The sequence below is a fragment of the Paramormyrops kingsleyae genome, chromosome 6 (genome assembly GCF_048594095.1).
Source record: "Paramormyrops kingsleyae isolate MSU_618 chromosome 6, PKINGS_0.4, whole genome shotgun sequence".
NCBI lineage: Eukaryota > Metazoa > Chordata > Actinopteri > Osteoglossiformes > Mormyridae > Paramormyrops > Paramormyrops kingsleyae.
Genome location: NC_132802.1, coordinates 35,423,742 through 35,449,603, shown reverse-complemented (window position 1 = coordinate 35,449,603; position 25,862 = coordinate 35,423,742). Strand labels below are relative to the sequence as shown.

Genomic DNA, 25,862 nt, shown 5'->3' with positions numbered 1-25,862 from the left:
CTTCCTATTTCATCTCAGCAGAAAGAGGAGCATTGAGAAGCAAACATCAGCAGAGAAATAACAGCAACACTGCAATAAATGTGTGAAAGACGTGAAATAACCCAAACCCAGTGAAGGGGCACGTCTGATTTTGAAACACCACTACAGGAGCCGTCTATCAGTCAATTTGCCAGGACCATGACATGAAAGAAACAGATCGGAGAATGGAGGACATTTAGACAGCTGCAAACACCACTCAATTTTTATTATAAAAATAGACTTGCAATGTAGAAAACAGGATAAACAACACAAGGTGAAAAGCAAGGAAGAATCAGTGATTCTTGAAGAAGTGGAGCCTTGTTACAGGACGAAAAAATAACCTAATCTTGAACTAAACACTGTGCAAGTTGTTTTTAGTGATGCATTCACTCAAAGATGCTGATCAGGTTCAACCCAACAAAAGGAGAAAATTAAATGCCTGTTTAAAACAACTTTTAAAAAAATAGTGATCACTGGATTTGAATATCACTTCCCAAATGACAAGTACCTTCCCTTGATGTGACCATTTCGAAAGCATGAAAATGAAGCCAAACTAAATTTCATAGACATCGCATACCCAGAAAATGCCTGAGGTGAGAACATGGGCTTAAGCAGGCAGCAAATACACCATGATACTGGAAATACAACAGTGGAAGTTTGCTCATGTCGTAGATCTTTTGTTAAGCACAAGGTGATAAACTTTTTAAAAAAATCTTAATTAGGATACGAGTATTTCTGGGGGGAAAAATGGCAAAAATCCAGTAACATACATAGTTGCTGCTAATTTCAATTACTCTGCCACAGAGAGTATAAACTGTACCTAGTTGTTTTTGTGTTTGCTTAAAATCAGGCTAGAGCCAAATCAGGTTATTCTCCATTATGTGAATTGCTTTAATGACAATTACCTTACAGATGGGATTATTTTCATTCACTTCCAAATGCAGTGTGAAGACTCTGAGCAGTGGGTAAACTTCGATTAGTTCAGAACATATGACCATAAGTATCCGGACCAGGTAGTTTGTGTCTGACATACAAATTGCTTGAGGGAAGCATTTGATCGTGCAAAACTAAGCCGCCAAGGATGCGGCAAGCTGAGCCATGTTGGTAGCTAAATGCTCAGACACAACATGCTTCCTACATGAGGTTCCAGCAAATATCAGGCCAGGTTGTGCTCAGGCAGAGGCTGAAGGACACGACCCAGAGGATGGGTGGCATCTGGGTGGGAACCCAGTGCAAGATGTGCAGTGGACAAAAACATTTCAGTAAACCACTCCTTAGAGGACAAGTTACAAAGTGGACAGGCGTAATTATACCCACATCTTGATTTCCGGGGGGGGAAAAAGTTTAGCAGTTAATCTCCCAAATTGATTTGATGTATATCTCTTAACCAGTAATACAGCTCAGAAGTGACTGATTAATTGTGGTGAAATCTCACCTCTACAGTCCACTGAAGTATTTCCTACACTCTTACCAGATCCGCTGGTACAGAGCAGTGCAATAAATAAGGCGGCTACTGAGCACTGACCTCCTAAACAGACGGGCTACTTTCTGGTGAATAGAGGGGGGTCACTGACAGAAGGCAGAGAGTGTCAAACACTAAAAGTGGCCATGAGAGGCAGCATGAGAGTGGTGCAATGCTTTTTTAAATGTTTTTTCCTATACAAGATCACGTGAAACAGGAAGTGACTCCATCTCAGATTCTGCAGTAGGTCTGTACTGCAAGGCACCCATACCTCCTGGAGTCAGCCAATGGGATACAACGCAGATGCAGGGAGTTCTCTGCATAAGCCATTCAGATCATGTGTGACAAAAAAAAAAACCCTGTTTGGTGCCAAGCAAACAGCTTCTTGCATGGGCTGAGCAGCCGCTCGGTCCGTCAGGGACCTCACATCACTGTGCCCCCGGCATATAAGTGTGTGTGCTTACAAGCCCATGTGGTGGCCTATAGCTTGACGTTGTTCAGATTCTTAGCGACACTCTGGAGATAGGCCTCGTGAATGGTGCTGAGGAACGTGGAATCATTCTGCAAAGAAAAGAACCAGAACCGTATTTACAGGAATATCGCAGCAAGTGTTTCATACAGGGGTTTTAACTACATGCATTTGTCATTCGTAATTCCACAAGAACATGTGGTACAGTCAGTAATTCAGACATGATATTCATGCTGCAGTAGCTATGGTTTGGGGGGGGGGGAGCATTTGGTAGAATTTATAAGGGGCTGTGCTAAGTCTTTCTGAAGCCCAGGTGCTACTAAAAAGGGACAGCACTGTTCAAATGTCTAGACACAGTGACTGAATATTGTTTGTTTTTCACCTAGATAACAACCCTAAGCACAGCAGGATGTGTATGCAGCAAGGAAAGGGATGCAGTGCTGCGACAGGAGACCTGGCCCCCACTATTCCCTGACCTAAACCCTACAGAGCTGGTTTGGGGGGAGTTGGATCGAAGAGTAAAAGCAAGGCAGCCCAGAATCTGTGGAAACTCCTTCAGGACTATAGGAGAAGCTTTTCAGGTGGCTACTTCTGGAAGCTGGTTGAAAGAATGCCACAAGTCTGCAATTCTGTCATCGAAGCAAAAGGGGGCTGTTTTAAAGAGTCTAAAATTTGAAGAATTTTTACACTTCTCTTGGTCATTGCAAAATGTGTATTAATTCATTGCCTCAAGGCCAATTACTATAAGATAAATAAAACAGCTAAAATAGCCACAAATGCATTAAAAGTAGGTGTGTCCAGACATGTGACCGGTTATGAACAATTGCTGTAATTGACATAAAACACATTATAACCAAGAGGACCTTGCAGTTCATAACAGATGAGGCCCTGTTCTATTGCATACGTGCTGTTAACAAGGCTGATCAACAATGGCACCCTGAATGAAACAGCCAGACCTTGATGAGGTGAATGAGGGTGTCCTGAAGCTGGAGCCTGCTGAGGTGGGTGGGAAGCTCACTGGCTCGCAGTGAGGTGGGTGACGGAGCGGCAGGCTTCCTCTCCATTTCCGGCGTCTTGCCAGAGTTCTGGAAGACGCTGGGGGAGAGGAGCACCGAGGGCACCGCCTCTGACACGGCTGGCCCCCCCTTCAGAGAGACCCCCTTGAGGCAAGTAGAGAGCAAGAGTCAGATTAAACTCTATGAACGAAACTACTCTCTCAATCTGCTTAAACGTGTTACTGCATCCATCCTCCCCTGAAGATGAGAACTGATGAACATCTAACAGCAGAACCATAACTGAGGTTGATTGCTTTTTTGGCAAGCCATCTGTCTATTTTGCCCTTTTACTCCATCCATTAGGGCATGACTGTTACTGTGAGGTATAGTGGGAAACCAGTCAAGTATACTTACTGGTATTGTTTTCACCAGACTTTGAGGCTGCATGAAAATATCAACATCCTTATTCTGTTTAAGAAACATAGAACGTAAAGGTGAATTTGTGCTCATTCTTGAGCCATTCTCATATGTATCCAGCCACGATGATCAAGAAATTCAAAGTATCACGTCTCAGACATTTCTGGTCAAGAACAGTTTGCTAAAACAAAAAAAATGGTAAAATAAACTCCAATATGAGATTAGCGCAGATGCTAGATTAGCAATGGTCTTAAATCCTGTGAGACTTGCTCAAATACCAAGACCCTAATATGGAAACGGGGCAACTTTACCTGCCCGGGGGCTGCTAGAGTGGTGCTGTAGGGCGCGGCCTTGACCACAGGCTCCCTGAAGCATTCAGGCGTGGCCAGCAGGGAAGGGAGGAAGCTGGGTGCCAAAGGCGGCTTGGTGAGGGCAGCTGATGGCAACGCATCTACTTTGAGCTGCCCGACGACCTCCTGAGGCAGGTAGGCCGAGCTACCGGAGGTCAGCTGTGTGGGTCGGGTCACGGGAGCAGCGGGTTTGGGGCCCGGGAACCCGACAAGGTGCGGGGAGACCGGCTGGGCACAGGTGTCCCCAGGCCCCCCAGAGTGGAATACCGGGCTGGGGCGAAGAGGGTAGCTGGGGGTGGTCTTCTCTTCTGTCGAGCCAAAGTGCTGCTCGGTGTTGGTCAGGGCAGAAGCGGTGCCCAAGCGCCCCCCCCCAGGGTCAATGTGCAGATGGGGAATCAGCGGGGCCTCCAGGGGGAGGGTGTGGCCGAGGCAGTCGCGCTTCCCCTTTTCAGTCACTCCTTGGCTGGTGAACCCCAGCGGGGGCTGCTCCTTTGGTAAAGAGCTTCCGAACAGTTCCTCCACGGTGATCTGCTTCACGCCAGAGTGGGAGTTCTGTGGGGAGAACATGGCAGCCGTCACACTCCATCAGAGGAGATATCCTCCATGCTACAGGTGAGACTTCCACACCTCCTTGACTGGCGAGGAATCAGGTTTTAGCTGAGAGAGACACGACTTGACTACCAGTTTCTAAATACAAAGCTGACCAGGCTGTGGTTCAATCAGGCTTCAAAGAAGAACAGAGTCCTGACCTTCTCGTGCTGTGGTATTGTAGCTGCCTGCTCCAGTGCAGTCCTTGGCAAGTCATGGTTCGCCACCAATTCGCTGCTTGACAAATCAGACTCACAGACGCGGCTCTGGAAAGAACAAAACAGATTTCCTCACCTTCAAGATGCAGATCAATATCCAGTAATCCAGGATTATAGTTCACTTCGATATAATTACTACACATCCACTAGATGGCAGCATGGCCCACTGTTACATAATCAAATGTTTGAAAATTTACATTTACCCTTCCTTTTATGTAGGGGTAGGCAATCTTCCCAAAAAATATCACGATCTTTATAACACAGAACTGCAATCCAAGATATGAACTGCAGGAAGAAATTGCTATTATGAGCAATGCCAATGGTAAGGAATGAGTAGTTAAGCCTGTAAGAAATACTGAGAGTTACTATAAACATGACAGCTAGAGATGTCATCTTCGTAAGCCTGTCCTCAAGAATCCAACATCCACAGCTGCCTCATGCTTCTAAAGGGGGCTGTCTCCAACTGCATGGCATGGACCGAAATCACTACACCGAGAGCCGTCTCACGACTGATCGCTGAAAAATGGAGTGTGCAAGTCCTTTTAGTTCCCAAAACTATCTATACAAACACACACAAACACACTCTGTATGGCCAAAAGTATGTAGATGCCACTCTTGATTGCAGGAATTGGCGAGTTAAGCCACACCTATTTGCTGACACGGGTGCAAACTCCTGCCCTGCTGTGGTCAATCACACGTCAAAACGTCTGGGCGTAAGTTCATTTAAGAGGTAGCCACACAAGCACCCAGGAAGAACCCTAAAGATCCAACATCAATACCTAACCTGAATGGAGGCAAATCCCACCAGCAATATTCCAACATCTAATGGAATTCTTTCCCAGAAGAGCAGAAGCTATTACAGCAACAACAGGCTGATCAACTTCATATTAATATCCTTGGTTTCATTCTGTAAAAAAGGCGCATGTCTTGGTCTGGGATGTATTGGAAGGTAAGCCAACATCCGGTGCTCATGGCTGATGTGTTGAATACAGAAGAAACAGGCGGAAGTAAAGACTAGGGTGACTTTGATAAGGGCCCACAGGGTTTCTGCAGGTTTTCTAAGAGTAAATTTAAGACTTTTTTAAGACCTTTTTAAGACCAAATAAAGAAAATTTAAGGGAAAAAAAAAATATCGTAGGGAAATTCATACGAATATATTATAATCATAAGAATTATGATATTATATTATAATCATAAGAATATACGTATTCTTCGGCCTTCCGATCGCACTACATGTCTAAATAGCGCGCTTTAGAAGAAAGGGTTCATCTGCGCATGCTTGTCAAGTTCTTCTTCGGGTTACTGACAGATGAAGCAGCACATAACGCCATCTACCGTTCAATGAATATTGAGCGATCTAAGCCATGTAGCACAGAAATTACGCTTTCGCTTCTCTTTAAAATCAAAACACACGAGGAAACAATCCCTCACAAAAATTAATGCCATGATCATATGAATTTAAGACTTGCTGGTCTGATTTAAGACCTTTTCAAGGCCTTAATTCATGGAAAAGTGATTTAAGACTTTTTAAGACTTTTTTAAGACCCGCGGAAACCCTGGGCCCAATAGTTATGGCCAGATGACGGAGTCAGACGGGCTTCGCGGCTGCGGATCAGACTTGTTGCAGCACATCCCACAGATGCTTGACACATACCCAGCCGTACACATAATGCAACAGAAAATGGGCTTCAACGAACCAGACCACCTTCTTCCATTGACCCGAAGTCCATTTCCAACAGTAGGGTGCCCATAAGTAGGTCCTTTCGATGGTAGACGTAGTTTACCATTCGTACCCTGTCAGATCCATGGCTACTCAGTCCCGTGTGCAGAAGGCTTGATACTCTTTACACATTATTCCTGTAACTATCATTAAAATAATTTGGGATTAGCGCCACAGTAGTCCCTCTGATGGTTCGTACCAGATGGGTACAGCCTTCGTTCAAATCTTGCATCAATGAGTTTTGGCCATTATCGGCAGGTACTCACTACAGCTGACCGCAAGATGTTCAGGACCAGTCATCTGGTCCCTTACCAAAGTCACTCAGATCCTTATCTCTGCCCATTTCCTCTACATTCCATGCATCAATTATGAATACTAAAGGCTAACTTACCGTCTAATATATACCGTCTATTACATCGAAAATCTGGTGGTGGTCATAATCTTTTGGCTCATTGGTACATATAGCTAAACTTAAAAAAGGGCAATCCAGGCCACAAATATTATAGTTGGGGGGGGGGGGGGAACTCCTCATTCCACACATCTGAGATCACTGTCCATGTAGAACTGGGAAGTGAATATCAGCATATACAGTAAATGACATTCGAACAACGGGCAAGGTGTCACCGAGACACTCCTGCCCTCGCTTCGTGTTTCCCGCTGCACTTTGTGATCAGTATGATGAGCTACTGTATGATGCAGCCTTTGAGGTGTAATATGCTGCTCTGAGGATACAGCGGAGACCCCAGCCCCCTCACTGAAGGCCACGGACAGGTCTGCCTCACCCTCTGGTACTCTTCCTTGGCCTTGCTGAGTAGCTCCAGGATGTCGATGGGACGTTCCACCACACAGCCGTTGGTCTGGCTGAGTGTACTGCAGTCTTGGGGGGGCTGCCGGGCCTGCAGGGCCTCTTGCTTCACCACCCTGGGGGCAGACACACGTGTCAGTTGAAGGTCAGACTCTGCCAAGATGCACCCCGATGCGAGGGAGCTGGCGTGCCAACTAACCGCTGCATAACGGGCAAAAGGAAGGTACTGCTGACCTTAAAGTGCAGCCAATAGTGGGAAATAAACAGCACTGGGTACAATTAGATTTTGATACAAGTAGCTAGTTTTGCTCATTTTAATGGCCACACTGCTCTGCGTAAGTAAGGTACAGATGGAGAAGCAGCTCAGACAGAGATCTGGAGCAGGCAGTCAGAGGCGGCCAGGTAGCCCCACTGCGTGGAAAGTGAGTCCGAATGCGATCGCCCCTCCTCCCCCCTTCTGGCATGCTGCAGCAGACGTCAGCTACTGGAGAGGCCCGCGAGAGGTGGGTGGTTTAGCAACAAATCACACCCAGTTCCGTGAGAGGAGGAGACAAAAGGCCCCCATAGATGTCACCAAGTGCCGCTTTTGGGGAGGGGGACTGCGGGGGAAATATTTTTAGCTTTGTTGCCATCAATTCCAAGTTATCACACTGAAAGGACTAATCCTTCACTTTTCTCGACACGTGCATGAACTAAAGCAGGTGAGAAGTTCCTTAAATTAACTAGTGGTGTATTGAATTCCTCCAGCACGAGGCCCCACGATAAATGGTCACGATACCTTCGACAGTTTAAAATCACAATCAAAGTAAAATCACAAACAGCTCCAAACGGGTAGCATGGTGACATCGTGACCCAGAAACAGGTATATAAAACATTCATAAACGCTCCTGATCCGACCTCATCATGCAGATTTATATAACCATCACTCATTTCTACGACTCGACATGACAAAAATGACACACCGGAGGAACAAAGCAGCTTTAAAGATTTGACGCTATATCCGTGCACAAAATCTGTCAATGGTACAGCACACAAACCCCACAGAGGGTGGGGGGGAGCTTATTTAATGGGCTCAAGTGTCCTGAACTGATGTTTCAGAAAAGGACCATGATTCCGCAGTGCAGATCTGCCAACCATGGACACCTCTGTTGTCCTGTCTGTAGGGCGGAACCAGAGAGGGGCAAACAGCCGACACAGCGATGCACGTTACCGAGCAATTAAAAGTGAAACAAAGATGACTGCCACCAGGGGGAGTGCATGGTGATAATTACTATGCGGGCTGCACTAGGAGCATCACCTGATGAGTGAGACGTGTCCCTGCCGTGAATGTCCGTCACACGGCGCCTAAGCGACAGCGCGGATACCTGCACAGGCGGGGGAGGGGCAGTCACATGGTGACAGTGGTGTTCTGCAGCGTGACAGCGCCGCGATCGAGCTGCCGTCCCGCATTCAGCTGCTGATTCATTCTGCTGTTTTTTGGACACGCACACCCTGAGAACTTGGCGAACGGCAGGATGAAAGGGAGGAGTTCCGCTGTGTGGCGGACGAATACATGCATGTGTGTAGCAGTGGTACATGGTGGGGGGGGGGGGGGGACGGTCATTACATCAGTAACGGTCCTCAGTGCTCATACTCTTCGCGGGCACACAAGCGTACCGAACGCAGTTGCTATGGAGATGCAGAAAGCTCTTGCGCGTGCGCCGATGGCCAGGCCCCGCCCCCAGGATCGCCGACACTCCAAGGTCACCGCCCGGCAACACACGAGGGCCCCCAGGATCGCCGACACTCCAAGGTCACCGCCCGGCAACACACGAGGGCCCCCAGGATCGCCGACACTCCAAGGTCACCGCCCGGCAACACACGAGGGCCCCCAGGATCGCCGACACTCCAAGGTCACCGGCCGGCAACACACGAGGGCCCCCAGGATCGTCGACACTCCAAGGTCACCGGCCGGCAACACACGAGGGCCCCCAGGATCGCCGACACTCCAAGGTCACCGGCCGGCAACACACGAGGGCCCCCAGGATCGCCGACACTCCAAGGTCACCGCCCGGCAACACACGAGGGCCCCCAGGATCACCGACACTCCAAGGTCACCGCCCGGCAACACACGAGGGCCCCCAGGATCGCCGACACTCCAAGGTCACCGCCCGGCAACACACGAGGGCCCCCAGGATCACCGACACTCCAAGGTCACCGCCCGGCAACACACGAGGGCCCCCAGGATCACCGACACTCCAAGGTCACCGGCCGGCAACACACGAGGGCACACTGCTGGCTCACGTTTCACCCTACAGGCCGCCGGATCGTCCACTCGGCGCCCAGACGAGGGTTTCGGGCATGAGTTTTGGCCGATGAGTTACACCCAAGAAAGAAAGAGGGACGGAGAGAGGCGGCACAGCGCCCCCGTCTGGAGTTACTCACCGTGCCATGAGCTGTGCGATCCGCTGGCAGTCGTTTTTGTCGTAGAACCAGATGCTGTATATGGCCACTGTGATGAGGGAGAGGACAGAGTGTTAAGGGGCTGGGATAAGCTAAGGAGGACAGTGCTGCAAGCGGAATGGCTCGTGGCTCCCTTAGAAGACACACAGACACACACACACACACACACACACACACACGCACACACACACACACACACACACACACACACACACACACACACACCTTCAGGAGCTTGACACGTGTCTGATGACAAACCTCAAACAGGCTGATTTCAGAGTGTCCCTGACACCAGAATGTTTACTCTGTGTGCGCGCGCACATGTATACATACTTTATATAAACAGAAAGCACCGGGGCGAGGCTGAGCGCAGCCAGAGCAGCACGTCACGTGGCGACAGGAGGGAGCAAACACATTCATACACAGAAGTAAGTAGCAGCTCACAGGAATAAACCCCTAAAGACTCGCTTTTCCACACAGTCTCTACGGCAGACATCGAGGCGGAAAGCTTGCTCAGGCAGACGGCCCCGGCTAAACAGCACAGCCGAAGACAACACAGCAGAAACAGTTAAATAATGGGCACAGCTACAGGCATCCTTAGTCACATCCATGGGGTCCCCCTCCATATGAGCTGTTAGTTAAAGTTCTCCCCAAAGGCCTCCTCTCATTTGTAAATTTCTTATGTTCTTATAGCGATGGGCTCAGTCAAGGATACGACCTGCTGACCCCCCCTTGGCTATTCCAACTTGCCCTAATGACCCTCTGAAGTGCAGGGGGGAATAAAAAAAAGAGGAGAACTGGAAGGAAAACAAAAAAGACACAGACGGCCGGGGACTGGGGCACAGAGGGGGCTGACTGGAGGTCAGCGGCTTTCTGCAGATGGTGACCTCTCCCGCTGCCTCGATGTGGATGCCCGTCAGGAAGTGGTCAACGTGACCAGTGTGGCAAACAGCCAGGAAGCAGGGGGGGGGGGGGGGGCAGTCTGACATCAGATGAGGGGGGGGTGGAGGCTGTGACAAAGCCAGATCTCAAACTGCCAATCCCGTACGGCTGCCCTATTACCCACAGGACACAAAGCCCAATAGCATGGTACATTAGCTTTCCATTAGGCCATTTGCACATTATCCCCAAGGTAGCTGGCCTGGCCGTGGGCTCAGTGCCCTGAGCAGACGGTCAGAACAGCTCACTGTAAGCCCACGTGATTTAAAAACCTCAAAGCTGCTCATAAACAGACCATCACTGGGAAAATGGCCCAAAATGGGCAATCAGAGCAGGCACACAGGGCTGTCTTACACCACGCACCAGACGCAGCACGAGTTACTGAAGGTGGGGGGGGCTAGATAGCGAATCCCTATAGTGGGGACTCTGATGGACGCAGCCTCAGGTAAGCTGCCTGACCGAAGCTGGCCATCAGGGGGCCAGACCCAGAGCTGACACAGTCCCTATCCTTCCTTTGTCTGTGACTCTCATCTGCAATGCAAAAATCCTTCCTTCAGACAGCCAGGAGAAGGAGGGCAGCTCTGGTACAGTTTACCGCTCCGGTAACCATGGTTACCACCAAGTATCCAAAGCAACACTGTCATAATTAGAAAAGAACAGACAGCCTCTGCAGAAACAACCGCTACGGCAACAGCATGATGTAAGAGGTGGAAAAAAAAACCCAAACCAAGATTTTAGGATGTATGGAGACGAAAGCAGCAGCACCAAACGCATAAAGCGCATTATGGAGAGCAGGCAAAAAAGCACAGAAACTGAAGACACAAAAAAAAATGGGGGGAGTTCCTGGAAGGCAGGAATGGGGAACAGGGAAGCATGGTTGGGAGTATGTGAGTATGTGTGTGTGGGGAGGGGGGGGGGGGCAGAGGGCTGTTACACCAGCAAAGAGGGGATAATCAGCCACCCCCCCCACCCCCCAAAAAGCCTGTTACAGCAGCACAGGGGGGGACACCCAGCCCACCCCCCCAGAGGACTGTTACACCAGCAAAGGGGGGACAATCAGCCACCCCCCCACCCCCCAAAAAGCCTGTTACAGCAGCACAGGGGGGGACACCCAGCCCACCCCCCCAGAGGACTGTTACACCAGCAAAGGGGGGACAATCAGCCACCCCCCCACCCCCCAAAAAGCCTGTTACAGCAGCAGAGGGGGGACACCCAGCCCACCCCCCCCAGAGCACTGTTACACCAGCAGAGGGGTGACACCCAGCCCCCTCAATCCCCCCCCCCCTCCCCCAACAGGGTACTGGCCCCCCTGTGCAATGCCTGCCCCACCCCAACGCCCAGCCAAAGAGCATGGCGTTCGAATATAAAGAGCAGCGAAGATGAGGACCAGTTTACAGCCTGGACCGGCGGCCAGACATGGGCTGAGTTCGCATTAACCAAGCAGGAAACCTAGCAACAGCAGCACCTGGGGAGCAGCGAGGGCAGGCGGGGGCCAGGAAGGAGGCGCTCTGCCAGGCGACAGCTCCTGCTGGGAGCAGCCCCGTCTCCCTCCCTGCCCGGCCGGCACAAAGACGTGGCAGACGCGGCCTCCTCTCTGCACCGACAGCCTCGTCATCCTCCTACGGCCCGTGCCATTCCCCGGAGGGGGCGGGGGGGGCTGCTGCCGGAGCTAATCCGCGCAGGGGGGAGGGGTTCGGTTGTTCTGACAACCCAGCCACGGCGGAGGCAGCGCCACTCGACTGAAGACGACACCAGGATCATTGCCGTCTCCAAAAATATTTTTTCCCAAAAACAGCTCAGAATTCAAGGCCTTTTCTTTTATTTATATATATATATATATAAAGATCTCCTCAGGGATGCAGAAGCTGGCCATGTGAAATACGCTGGATGCCACCCTCAGGCGGATGCTGTGGTTCAGCCCAGGCCTGCTTCTCCTACTCCATCCACAGGTGCCGCGGTGGAGCGAGGCCACATGGACAGTGGGCACCGCGGTCCGCCGGCCGAATGCCAGCTCTCGCGTGGGTGACGGCACACAGAAACCTAAACCTCCACCGCCGCCAATCCTCTGCTGAAGTGGGCACCCCCCTGCCCACCTACCCCCTGCCAGGGGCTTATCGGAGACTGGGAAATGAGTCTTTTGGATCCCTCCATGGAGCTGCTCCTGATTAACAGGCTTCCGCACCAGGAGGCCGACCTCCGTTGCGAGGGGAAAGTTGTTTTCGAGAGGGATTTGGGAAGTTTTTTCAACGCGTTAACAGGTGAGTTCCACCTTGAGCTAAAACTTTGTAGCTTTGCATGACTCTGCCGCTTTATATGCATGTACGTGTACACATCAGGTACGTCTGCATGCATACGTGCAATACATACACCGCGAGAGGAAGGCAATGGCGTTTCATCAGTCGCTGGTTGAAGTCCAAGCCCAGCTCACTGAGTGACTTTATGCATGGTTTCCCTGCGCTCTCCTTGTCTTCACGTGGGCTGCCACACTGGTTTCTTTCCTTTCCACACATGCTGTCCAGGTGAACCACTGACTCTGAACTGCCCTTACTCTGTAGGCTTTTGTCGTCGTCGTCCCCCCTCCAAGCATTTGAAGCACAAATGCCCAAATACGGTCTGACAGCAGGTGAGCTTAAGGCCAACCTTTTGCCCCAAGTCCCCTAGGACAGGTTCCAGATCGCACTAACCGTAATCGAATAAGTGATTTCTGAAGATGCATGGACCCCCTCTGTGCCTCTTTTAACTTCAAAGGAGGAGGCTAAAGAAAGTAAGGTCAGAACAGCATACTATTTTAACAAAAGATTAATCCCAGACAAAACCCAGTCACATTAACATGCGGTGGAGTACCTCCTCCCCCCTCCCGGACCAATGTGTGCCTTCTGGACACACGACGGCTGTTAAAATGCACGCCGGCAAAGTCTGCTGCCAAGTAAACTCTAAGCGAGAAGAGCCATGCAGCCGGGGGTAGCAGAATTGGCGGAAGGACTGCTGAAAGAAAGGGATGCGAGGCACCTCCTTTCCAGGTGGACTCACACCAACTGGCAGGAGAAAAATGACAACGCTGCCTTCTCCTGCTGGGAAACTTGTGTAGTTGTGGAGGCTCGGATATAGATGTGGGGAGCTGTCATTGCAGCCTGACACAGATACAATCATTCCCCTTTCAGGAAGCAAATATAATCTAGCTAGAGCCTCAAACACAGTTTTTCCACTATTATGCCAAACAAGAAACCAGAGCATTAAGGAGGAGACTTAGCACATGTCTGAATAAAAGGATTTCTGAAGTCATAAGTAATCACACAGTTTAGTATTCAAACTAAAAGTAACAACCAGCCTATTGCTTTGGTTTAGAATTCCCTAATTATATGGACAACTACAAAGACACACTATTTATGGGCATTTTAATTTAAGGCTGACAAATTTCCACTAAATGAATCACGAGCAAAAAGATAAGTCACTGGACCTGAGACACTTCATTTTTCCTTACACCATATCTATAGAAAACCATTCTTTGATTTCTAAGTATTCATCTATAATGCTTTCAGTGACTTTATATAGGCCCAGCATTTAAGGAATAGACAAATATGATGTTAGATTAGCCCAGATGTTTTCTGGTATGGAGAACTGAAACTTTTCAATCTGGCATACAAAATGCAATAGCAGGGAAAAAGCCTTCACTGCACATCCTGCCACATTTTGACAATAGAAAAAGCCATAACTAAAAAAGTGCTGCGTAATATAACGGCATCATGTTGATGTGCTGCATAGCAAGGTTTTGGTCAGCGATGGGCCGCATATATGAAGCTGGTCCCATAACGGACCTGAAAAATTCCTATCATCTACTGACATTGTAGTTGATGCAACGTTGTAGCACGACGCATTACTAACGTGTTTGTGGTGATGCTGATGTAAACAAACAACTGTGCTGCCAGTCGTATAAAACAGTAGCACATTCAGTTACGTACAGTACACAACACTTGATAAACGACTGTGTTACTGGTATATCTATTTACTGTACTTTTTATCATTATTTAGGCTACATCATAAAACCTAGGTGTGCCGCAGTCTATACCATCTAGGTTTGTGCTAGTGCAATCTAAGATATTCACACAATGACGAAATCGCCTAACGAAACGAAACATGTATCCTTCAAACACACAACTAATGAAATTCATGAATAAATCCCACTATGTGACTGATAAACTAAAAGTAATAGGTAACTTGTCACACAAAGCATTGCCAGGCCACTTAAATTGCACATCAATATGCATAAAAAGAAGCATGTGACACAGTCTTCTGCATATTGTCATTACACCTTCATGCATTATAACAGAACACCCACAGACTCTCACAATTAGGCAGTACATACAGTTGGAGTTCCTGTAGAGAAGAAAAGGGTCTTGTAGTTGAAACTCCAGGTCTTTATTTATGGGCTCCACTAGATTTTCCATGCTGAGTCGATTCATAATCGTGAAGCCATGGTAAGGCGAGGCAGACCTGTAAGCAGACATGTCTGAATAAAAGGATTTCTGAAGTCATAAGTAATCACACAGTTTAGTATTCAAACTAAAAGTAACAACCAGCCTATTGCTTTGGTTTAGAATTCCCTAATTATATGGACAACTACAAAGACACACTATTTAGGCGCTCCCCTAAATGCCTTTGGCACTATGTCTATAGTCCAGTGAAACACAAGCAGGCTTGGAGTATATAGCAATGCTGTCAACTATTATCCTGGAATATATCACACATATAGCACATTACCCTGGTAGAGACTAGAGAGGCCAACAGGTCTCAAAGCGAGAGCAAGAATTAATTACACCTGAAAACGGTATTACTCCACTTTATGTACCTTCAGCAGCATTTCACACAAGATGACTTATTAATCTTCCTCAGGTGCATCTTGTCCATTACGGGCAGTCAAACATTTTTGAACAGCAAGTCTTCTCACGTAGTATATATAATTTGTAATAATATCTGAAACCAACTTCTAAAATGTTAAACCCTTTGCTGAAGCTTTTACCGAATACCAAATTGAGAACTTCGCAACTTCTAATGACTCCCGTGGAAATAAGGAAACCAGTGAAACGATCGCCGTGCACGACAGTGCACATTAAGTTAGACGAAAAGCAGCCAAGTCCATTTATACAAGTGTAACACTTCTACAATATACAGTGTTTATATGAATAAATGTTCAGAGGAGAACATGTTCCTGTACATCACAATTAAAAGCAAAACTGACCACATGCATGCAAAACATCAATCGGGTATTTTTCGCAAGAACTCGGGTCATAATACTTACCTGGTATATACAAACAACGTGCCCTCAATATCAGTTTTTTCCTGAAAAAAATGTAAATGAATTAACATATGTAGCTGACTAACATTAACAAACCAACGTCACAGCTAACAGATGAACCAGAAAAACGGCATTATAATTCATTTCATCAACTTGGTACAAAAATGATATAACAGCTAGATATACTGCAGGGACTGATAAGAACTGACTTGTACATATGCTGCTGATAAAACTTATCTTCAAAACGGCAGCAAGTAAACTTGCCGAAAACACAACTACTAGTAGTTAGCTTACCCAAGCTTCATTAGCGACCTCCACAATTTTATTTACATCGTCAATGTACTTAGGTCTATTGGAGGAAATAAAACCGCTGGACCCCAGCAACTGATAGAAACAGGAAAAGCGATGTCGTCTGGCCACTAACCAGGTAGCTGCATACTTTCATTAGAGAAAACTAACGGATTTTGCGAAGCTAGCTGGGTAGCTAACATTAGCTATAGCCATTCAGACTAACTAGCCGCTCGCGTTTCAAAAGAGGCATGTTCTTACCCATTCATTTGTTTTTGAGTTAAAGGTGTACAGTGCTACCTGTCCGGTAACATCGACGATTTTATTAATGTAAGGGTCGTGCTGTTGTAGTGCTGCTAGACTCATATGATGCCCAGCTTTACTGATAGCCTCCATCTTGGGTTCTGAAACCCAGGGCAAGAAGCAACACGGAAGGAATTCTATGAACACCAGTCCTTCTTCCCTCGGAGAGAATCGCTTTCGTTAAATTAGTTCCTATTCAGGCTACTAATTCGTGCAGAAAAATCACCATATTTCTATATATTCAATACGTTAACGTTTTGTGACGATTAAAATATGTGATTAAAATATGCGTTTTCTGTTATTTTCTTTTTATTAAAGCTATGATGCACATGATAACAGTGATACTTTGTAAAGTTTGTAATAATTAATGAAAGCATTAATGAATGTCTCCCGATCCCGAACAAGCGGTTAGAAGATGGATGGATGAAAAAAAATTCCTAATGCTTTAAATATTTTTATTGTCAAACCACCCCGAAGAATGACAAGATTTGTCGCCCCCGTTGTGTAAAATCTTTTCCGATGTGAAAAAAAATTGAATTAGTTTGGAATAATAACAAAAAGTAAAACCTTTTAACATGTCCTATATATGATTGGAAAACAACCCGTTGACTAGCCATTGGTTGACATAGGTCGATTTTAACACCTTGTTTCTGTGAAGAAGGTTCAGGGATGCCGTCTTTGGGGTGCAACTGGGGAACTTGCCCAGGACCCAGAAGAGGGCCCTGGTGAGAGGGGTTATGCGTCATGGGGACCCGGTTTAAGTAATTTTGTCCCGGGCCTGAGAGAGATTAATAATCATGGATTACCTCTGTGTAATCGTTATCTAGTGCAGGCAGGTAATCCAATATCCTGTACCTTAAGACCTACTGTGCCATTTCATTAGTACCGCTACCATGCAGAATAGTTTATATTAAACTTGTTAAGTTTCCCGAGCAAGAATTAAGATGCATTGCATTTCTTACCGGGCTTCCAAGACGTTAGGGTAAGAAATTCGATTTATATAAATAATATAAACAAAACAAGACTAGGAAATTCAACTAAATTCAATCGTAGATTGAGAACAAATTGTACGTTAGTGGTCTGTAGCATAAAATTTCTTTTCGGTGTTCTTCAAATTTTAAATATTCACATTCACGTAAGAAGTGGACATATATCAGTTTTACACTATTGATATATGTGTACTTATACACGTCAGAAAGCATGCCAGCACCAATTATGCTGTTGATATAAACACTAAATTGATAAGAAATAAAACAACTTCGATATGTGAAACAAGTTCAGTTATTTATATGGAGTGCGACAGAAAGATAGATATCATTTGTTAAAATGTCTTTGAGATTAAGCAGTTGAAAGCTCAACTCTTCCCAATGGACTATAAGCAATTTTAACACCAGAAAGCACACGCTTCTGCAGCACTCGTCTTGGAAAGAGAGGAAATTAGGCTTACAGTTTGAGGTGTGATTTTTTTATTGCATAGGACACAAGTTTGTACAAGCCTTTGGATGTCAGTATATAGGCTTACTTGTCAAATTAGCAAGTTACAATGAAATAGTAAATGTCTGGTCATATGTAAGCATTACCTGGAACAGCTGCATTACACCCCTGCCCTGTGCCCTGTACTGCCCAGAATCAGCTCCAAGCCGCCCCCCACCCCCTCGAATCAGGATAAGCGGAATATGGAATATGGATAGATGGACATGTATTATCTCTTTTGTTTTTAAATGTTTAATTTTTCACCTTTTCGTCTTTAATATAGCCTCTACTTGACATTTAAGTAGTCAAAGTGTCATACACAAATTTGAATACATATATATGTGTGTGTGTGTGTATAAAACTGGTTTGTACATGTATGTACATGTATGTACATGCATTTGACATAATCAAATTAAATTCTTATATAGTTTCACATTATTACCTTACTTGTGCATATGTCACGTAGTCTTCATAGACTAATGTTCCGATCAATAGTTTGTCCACTTTGAATCAAAATCAGAGATAATCCACAATCAATATTTTTTTCTCTTAAAACCTTACTCGGAAACACCTATTTAATGAAACGGATGCCTCTCTGCGGACGAAGCTTGTGATTTTTGTGCAAGATGGACTCGGGATTTGCCGTTTAAAAATAAATTTCGAAGGAAACAAAATGATTTTTACAAACATAGGAGTAAAATACATTAACATACGTTCCTCTTTTGGAGTTAATACTGTGTGAAATCCATCTCGTCAAAGCAGCACCCGGATGTCGTTATCTTTTAGACGAAACTCTGAAGAATAACTACATCCTAGAATGCAATGCACTAAATCTGCGCGAGTTTAAAACGGAGGCGTTGCAATATTGTCGCCAGAGCTTTTCATTTCGGGCATTTTATGGTTTAAGGTTGTACGCGAGGAAAGAGAATTGGACCAGAGGAACAGCTTCTGGTCCCTGGATAAATCGCAGCGATGTGTTGAATAAGCCCACACGTTCTGTTACCTAAGGATAGGCGACCGGGAGCATTAGGCGAGGTAGCTTCAGCGCTCTATTCTGCGGTATATATGGCTTTAATTAACGCGCACGAATCTGTCCTGTTTTAAAGATAATGCATTTCCCAAATCGATGCTTGCGACCCAGACGCCGGTCATTTCTGTTGCAAGAGCAATGCATTTTCTGAATAGTGTGGACAAATCCGAGTCCTTTGCTTGAAACAGTCTGCAGAAAGGTATGTATTTATTTATTTATACAGATGATGTATCTGAACCTAAACAGTATCGACCGTTTTGTCCGTGATGCGCGTCTCATTTTGAGATATTTGGCGAGGTAGTATAATATTTAAAGCCATTCGCGATATTTGCAAACTTGGGCAACTTGTAGTCTAAATTTAAGGTCAGAGCGGTCCTGCAACGCTTAATTCTAGTGGAGAATTGACGTCACTTGTCATGTGTTTCTTTTAGTTATACACGTATGATTTTGTTTTATTTTACGATTGAAATAATTCCATAAGATGCAATGAAACAGTGGCGCAGAAATGAAGCACTTAAGAATTAATTGAATCAGTAACCTAGCAATGTGCCGGCTGTTCTTAGCGAGGTCAGACGCACCATCGGACGGGCGCATCACAGTGTTTTCATAATTGTTCATTAAGGGATTTTTTTTTCATAAAATGTATCGGCTTAATATAATTGCAGAATGATTATATGGATGATTTACAGGCCGAAAAGCCTGTCTCTATTTAATACCTGAAAGGTATAATTTTAGGTTAGGCTATTAAAATCCTATTTGTAATGTCCATGATCACTGTTTATTTTATTTTAGCGACTGCGCTTGGGTTCCATTGAAACACGCTGAATTTAGGTAGGGTTTGACTTGGAAAACTGTTTTGTGTCATAGCATGTCAAATTAAACAAGTTACTCCCAGATTCCGTCGACAGCTATTTGCCTGTTTATTGTACCTTCAAAGTTAAAAGGATATCAAATATACTGGGAGCATCAGAAGCTCACTGGTTGCACTGAAACTGTCGATATCTGATGCACCTAATTTTGGTCACAATTCAATAATGTCACAGCTGTTTCTGTCATTGGCAAATGATTAAGCTTTCCTATAGGTAACCTTTGTATTGATTTTTCTCATAAGAACAGACCACAAGCAAATACGTTTGGGGTGCTTTTGAGAACCGTATAAAATTTTGCAGCAAAATCATATTTGCCTACAGATTCTGTTTTGAGAGCATTACATAAGAACCGCTCTGTCAGACGTTTTATCCTTCTTAGTTAATGCTTTCTGTTTGCTTGTGTAATACCGTGAATTGCGACATTTTAATTGGAATCCTTTAAAAAGATGTGGTAGTTAGGGAACTTGTGACTTAATGCATGCTGCTGGAAGTTTCACGGGATCTTGCAGTAGCATGTACATAACCCGATCAGTGTTGTATTCAGTCAGAAACTAGACCATGTAAATGACAGACTGCATTAGTCACTTAAGATAGAAGCATCTGGTTATTAACTTAATTAATAATGATAGGTCCCCCTTTACAACAATTAGCCCCGCGACTACATCTGTTTGCAGTCACAATATAATCACCCTTTTTTGGGTGCAGTTTAATAAGACTATATTTCAGTAATCCGAAATAGGGACAAAAGGAATGCAATGAATTTGCGTAGTGTATGAGAAGATGGGGGCTTTCGTTTTTGCAAATTCTTATTGGTGAACTTAAGAAAGTGCATCCTTAAATATGCCTGTCTTTAAAAAGGCACTTGTTGGAGTAGGAAAACTTGTATATAAATCCTACATTGACCGTTGTACTTCCGCCCACATCTCCTGCATTTCAGACAAAAAAATAACACATATTAGTATCTGCTGCTTGTCAGAGGCAATAAATTCTGGTTGTCCGGGAGCAGGAAGATGCCATCACGTATTTCATATGCATTCGAAACATGTACAAGTCTGTTGAGTTTGACCTCTGCATCATTAGTCTTTTTTTGCATCTTTTGCTTTTCTTTTTCTTCCCAGGGGCAAATTATGCCAGCAGCACTAGAGTCCCTATCCCTGGTGACGTGCCGACCCTCTGGTCAGACTGCTCTGCAGGCCCCCCGCCGACCGCTCTCTCCTGGCAGGCCGCGATCCATGCCGCCAAGCAGGCTCGGGCCGCCCAGACCATGAGCACCAGCGCCAGCTGTGCCGTCCCGGTCGCGTCGCTGTCCCAGAAGAAGAGGCAGCAGTACGCCAAGAGCAAGAAGCCGAGCGGCGGAAGTAACAGCAGGCCACAGCGCGCCCTCTTCTGTCTGAGCCTCAGCAACCCCATCCGGAGGGCCTGCATCAGTCTAGTAGAGTGGAAGAATCCTTTTCTTAAGACCGCCTTTGGGGGTCGCTGTCCGGGGAGCACCCTGGGGTGCGTCACCTAAAGTGGGGGTTCTCAACCTTCCGTCCGCAGACTGCTACTGGTCCCAGTGGGCTGGGGGTTTTGAATAAGGGTTGGTTAATTTCTAAAAATAAATGATGTATTTTCAATTTTTTTTACAACCCCCTTACATTATGTTCTGTTTGCTTCTGAAAAGAATGGAAACGGTTAAATTTATGAAATCGCCAATCGATCCACAAGACCCCCCCCCCTCCCCCGCACGGCCATTTTACGGGTCTGTGAAATTTTTGTCCAATGTAAACCGATCCGCGGACATCAAAAGCTCAGAAAGCCCTAATCAGAAGGTCATCAGATAACTGGGTTTATTATGAACAAAATGTTAATTTATTGTGACTGTTTTATATGTATATAGCATATATGCACTTAAAATCAGGTATGTAATTCCTCTGTATCCCCTGACAGATTTGTTTTGAATGCTTAACAAATCGACCTGGACACAAAATGCTATAAGGTTTCACTGGACTATAGGAGGATAGTAAAAGAAATTATACTACGTTTCTGTAGCTGTTATAAACAATTTTAGACCTTTTCCAATGAAATTTAATATTTGTATAAGTCTGCCTGTGTGGCTGTACAATATAACAACCAATTAGTGTTGGGAAGACAGTCCATCATATTCAGGTGTTTAAAATCCAGTAAAATATTGGTTTTGAAAGCCAAGTGATGCCAGAGTATCTGTCCGTCCTGCATCACCCATGTGAATGAACAGAATGAATCACTTCAGGCTTGTTCAGTTAAAAAACAGTGACACTGGTTCATATGACTGTTAAATACTGCAAATGAATTGGAAGTGACTCTATCGCCTGCGAGTCCCCGAACTCACCAGTGGTTTTTCATGTAACCTGAGCCTACAGCAGTGGGCCCATGCCAGGTGGGTCAGGACTCAGGACGGTCCCTAAGTCATGCCGGGTGGGTCAGCACTCAGGACGGTTCCTAAGTCATGCCGGGTGGGTCAGGACTCAGGACGGTCCCTAAGTCGCCTTACGCTCCCTGCAAATGTAAGCTGTCCTCAGGGGCGTCTGAGAACCTGGGGGTTTGGGGATGCCTGTTTCTGTCTGAAGGAAGCGTGCGACACACAGTTTACCTGGGAAAAAGTATGAGCCAAACCGTCACAGATCCTGCACATGTGGCGTAGTGGTGCCTTGGTGGGTGGGTGTGCTGTATAACTGCATATACGCACTCCTCTGACAATTTTAGGTGGGTATGTGGTAAAATTTTTTAGAGGTGGGTGTACGTCATATAACCACATATACCCACATATACCCACATATACCCATCACTGCACCTCTGCCTTGCACTAGTAAGTGCAGGCTTTAGTTATTTGGGCTGTTGGAAACATGAATCTTTTATTTTTAAGTTGCTTTTCATTGATATGTGTACTCGCTTTGCGGTGGGTCCCCTCCAGTTTTTCCTTAACTATCTCTTTTCAGGCCATTTGATATCTTTATATTACTGTCGATTTTTGCCAACTGTGTGGCCTTAGCTGTTTACATTCCCTTCCCAGAAGATGATTCCAATTCCACTAACCATGACCTGGTGAGTATATCTGGCCTCTTTCCTCCGCTGTGATTGGCTTCCCTCGGATACGGCCGGCTTTGCTGGCCATTTGGCAGGAGCCTTACACCCGTACGCACAGGGGTGCCAGTGACACACTGTTTTATTGGATTTGGCTCCTGAGGATCCTCTTTTCGCTTCTTCGCTTCGTTTATGAATTGCTTGTTATTTGGGAGAGCTTGTCTGTTCCCTCTGCCTTTGGCATTATCTGCTTGGCGGTTCTTGACGCTTAAGTCCCAGCTCACCTGATCCAAGGCTTGTCAGTGGTCTTACGTATCATGGTTTAATTTGTTGAAGCAAGGGGATACTTCAGGTCATGCTGGTTTGTTGTCGTTTTTCCTTGGCATTGTTAGTGCAGTCGAGGTCAAAAGCAAGTGGCAGGAAGTGTATTCTGTTGAGCATTACCAATCTCACATCTCTTGAAGTCATTGAGGCAGCCTTGACGTGTATGTTAGTATGCGACTTGTACCATACATCTCGTCTTCTGATTCCTGTTCTTTTTATTGATTTGCTTTGATGTTCATAAGTTTCATGTTCCTGGGTCAAGGCTTTGTGGTTCTCTAAAGACAGTGTTTATATGGCACTTTATATGGTGTCTATACATGCTTTGTAGTGTGTGTGAAAAGAAAGTTGGTGTGTGTTCAACAGTGAGATTGGCTGCTGTTTGTCTCTCAGGTTTATATCTTGATAATTGGAGGGAAAATTTCAGTCACACATACACTCTGTGACAGGACCGTCCCCTGAATAAGGCATAATTTGGTTTCGTAAGCAATAAGACGAGGATTTCTGTATCATTCAGTGACATTTGGATCATGACTGTATGTTTGTATTTTTATACTTGGAGAATAGTTCATTTCCACTGAGCTTTTTCCCATCAAATGTACCTCTGCAGCAAGATCAAGGGAAAACGGTTTGAAAGCAAAAAGCCTCATCATAATATCGTTTTTAAACACCACATCGATTTAGCAATGCACTGGTGTCAGCATCAGTAATTTCCTGGTCCTCTTCAGGCCATGTCAGTTCTGTTCTCCATAGACTTCCAATTAAAGTACAAATCAGATTATTTTTCAATGATTTAAGCCCAGAGCAGTTGAAGTTTATGGTTCATGTATTTTGTTCATTGAGAAAAGGAGTAAGCTGGAGACGAGCCGTAGCTGCCAGTAAGTGTTCGTACCTCAGCCGCTATGACGCACTTCCCTGCTCCTTACACTGGAGTTTGTGTGATTTAGCTTATTTGTTAATGATAGAAGAGTGTTAGCGGCAGGTGCTTCTATCTGTGATTTGTCATGTGATCCCGACCAAATTGGACGTCGGCATTCCTGAAAGATGGAATGTAGGTGTCCTTATGGGGCTGCCTCCCCTCCCACCTGACGGGCAGCGTGTGTGTGTGTGTGTGCGTGTGTGTGTGTGTGTGCCACGCAACATCTGTGATGTGGCCTCCTCTTCTTTAACGGTAAGTCACATGGGCCCAGGAGATTACGGCCCGGCCCGGTCCGGCTTGGCCATGAGCGCGGGGGTTGTGGCGCTGTGCTGGAAAGAAGCGTACAGTCGGCCCTGGATGGAGATGGCTGATAATGAAGCAGGTCTCTGGCACCCTCCGGTTTGACAGGCACTCACCGTGCCGGTCCTGGCCGTAATTAAATATAAATCATAAGAGAGGAAGCCCGGCTTAGTGTTTATGATATGCGGTGTTGACATTTCCCTGCCAGTGTTTTAGATCCAGCACCGACTTGTGGCTCCCGGGGTGACGATTTAAGCCGCTCGTCATTCCAAACCAGCGGCAGAAGCCACAGATAAATATCCGTAAGACGTCACCATGCTGTTCTCGTGCGGCTTCCAAAAGGTCACGGTGTCCTTGTCGGGAATGTGGCAGACTCGGCAGCCACAAGGGATGTGGGATTTCTCCGAATGACGCAGCAAGCCCCGCCCCTCACGCCTTAATCCGCAGCCTCTCACACATTCCCGACTCGTCCCTGCCGCGAGACACGGATATGGAAGGTGCTCGGTGATTTCTGTTATTCTCTGGAGAAAATGCCAGTGTTGTGTCTTTGGCCCTGAGAGGGATTAAGGCTTCAGCCAGTGCACTGGTGGAGCGAGTGGCCATGGCAGCAGAGCACACAGGCCGCGCTGGCAGGACGGCTTGTTTGTTTCTCCCCCTTATTCCTGCGGTGCCGTAAAGGTAGCTGAGCCCCAGCCGCTAGCGATGTGCTTCCCTCCTCACTCATGCATTACTGAGCTGCATCCTTCACCTCAGCCAAGGTGACACCTTCTGGAGGCTCGTGTTGGGGGGGAGGGGCGATGGCTTCACGCCGCTCTTCTTCACCCTGCTGACGTCGTGCCTCTGGCCGCTGCCACGATTAAGGAACACGCCACTCATATCCTTTGTCCCGAATGTGACTGATGTGTGACTTCTGCGCTGCCGTAAGACCTGTTCTGGTCGATAGAGATTCTTCGCACCATGGTTGGTATTTCGTCATTAATCGTAGAGGTGCACTAGTACCAGCTGCTGCAGAGAGGCCAGCTGAAGGGGGGCACGCTGTCAGTGTCGGTCATCTTGTTTGCACTCTGTCTTCTGGTCATTTCATGGCTGTGCTGAGGTGTACATCAGACACATGAGAAAATGCCCAGATGATATTACCTAATGAAGGAGCTCTTCCTAATGCGATGCATTTTTCCAATGACATGCTTTTGCAAGTAACTCAATAAAATCATCTATAATACACAGGATTATCAGGCTTGTCATCCCTGAAACAAGTCATAGCTTTTCTAACGATGTAAGACACCAGAAATTTATATGTGCAGCAGTAATCGAGGGTTCTGTCTTTTTATAGGACATAATTTGTGATTAACATAATTAATTTGGACATAAATGGAAGCGGCTGCACTTTGGAGGAGAACGGGGAACACACAGCTTTGAAGCTGTTGTTTGAAGCCGCTGCAGAGTGTTCTGTTTGAACCTGGCCTGTGGTAATAGCTTAGATTGCCCAGTGGTGACACCTGCTTTCAATGTTCCTTCAATATGCATCGGATTATGGTGAAAATGGCCGCTGCTGGGCTGGCAAACAGATCCGTATGGTGAATTGGGATGGTGGGGCACTTCTC

General features: G+C 46.2%; 2 protein-coding genes across 5 annotated transcripts in view; one reads left to right on the top strand and one right to left on the bottom strand.

Annotated features, from left to right (window-relative positions):
* Positions 1-209: 209 nt before the first annotated feature.
* dcp1a (decapping mRNA 1A) lies at positions 210-16,449 on the bottom strand. The gene is made up of 10 exons (XM_023791580.2): positions 16,266-16,449; positions 15,720-15,760; positions 14,787-14,914; positions 9,467-9,533; positions 7,020-7,158; positions 4,461-4,565; positions 3,673-4,263; positions 3,359-3,412; positions 2,906-3,109; positions 210-2,041 (listed from the first exon to the last, which is right to left on the bottom strand). The coding sequence occupies exons 1-10, from the start codon at positions 16,398-16,400 to the stop codon at positions 1,961-1,963; spliced, it is 1,545 nt and encodes a 514-aa protein (XP_023647348.2). The 5' UTR covers positions 16,401-16,449; the 3' UTR covers positions 210-1,960.
* The window catches only part of LOC111833375 (voltage-dependent L-type calcium channel subunit alpha-1D), a 97,658-nt gene continuing 83,927 nt past the window's right edge, over positions 12,132-25,862 (top strand). For 3 of the 4 annotated variants that reach the window (XM_072713128.1, XM_072713129.1, XM_072713127.1), the window contains exons 1-3: positions 12,132-12,681; positions 20,798-21,123; positions 22,638-22,742. In XM_072713128.1, coding sequence (XP_072569229.1) covers positions 12,552-12,681; positions 20,798-21,123; positions 22,638-22,742 — 561 coding nt within the window. In that variant the 5' untranslated portion in view covers positions 12,132-12,551. Of the gene's footprint in view, positions 12,682-18,438; positions 19,010-20,797; positions 21,124-22,637; positions 22,743-25,862 lie in introns of those variants that run through there. The other variant, XM_072713130.1, reaches the window with a different exon arrangement.

Bases quoted from the DNA above. Each gene is read 5' to 3' on its own strand.
- dcp1a (XM_023791580.2), bottom strand. From the start codon at position 16,400: ATGGAGGCTATCAGTAAAGCTGGGCATCATATGAGTCTAGCAGCACTA. The intron at 14,915-15,719 runs GTAAGTATTATG...GTCTGCTTACAG, and splicing joins ACGTTGTTTGTATATACCAG to GTCTGCCTCGCCTTACCATG. The intron at 9,534-14,786 runs GTATGTACTGCC...CCCTCATCACAG, and splicing joins TCTCTACAGGAACTCCAACT to TGGCCATATACAGCATCTGG.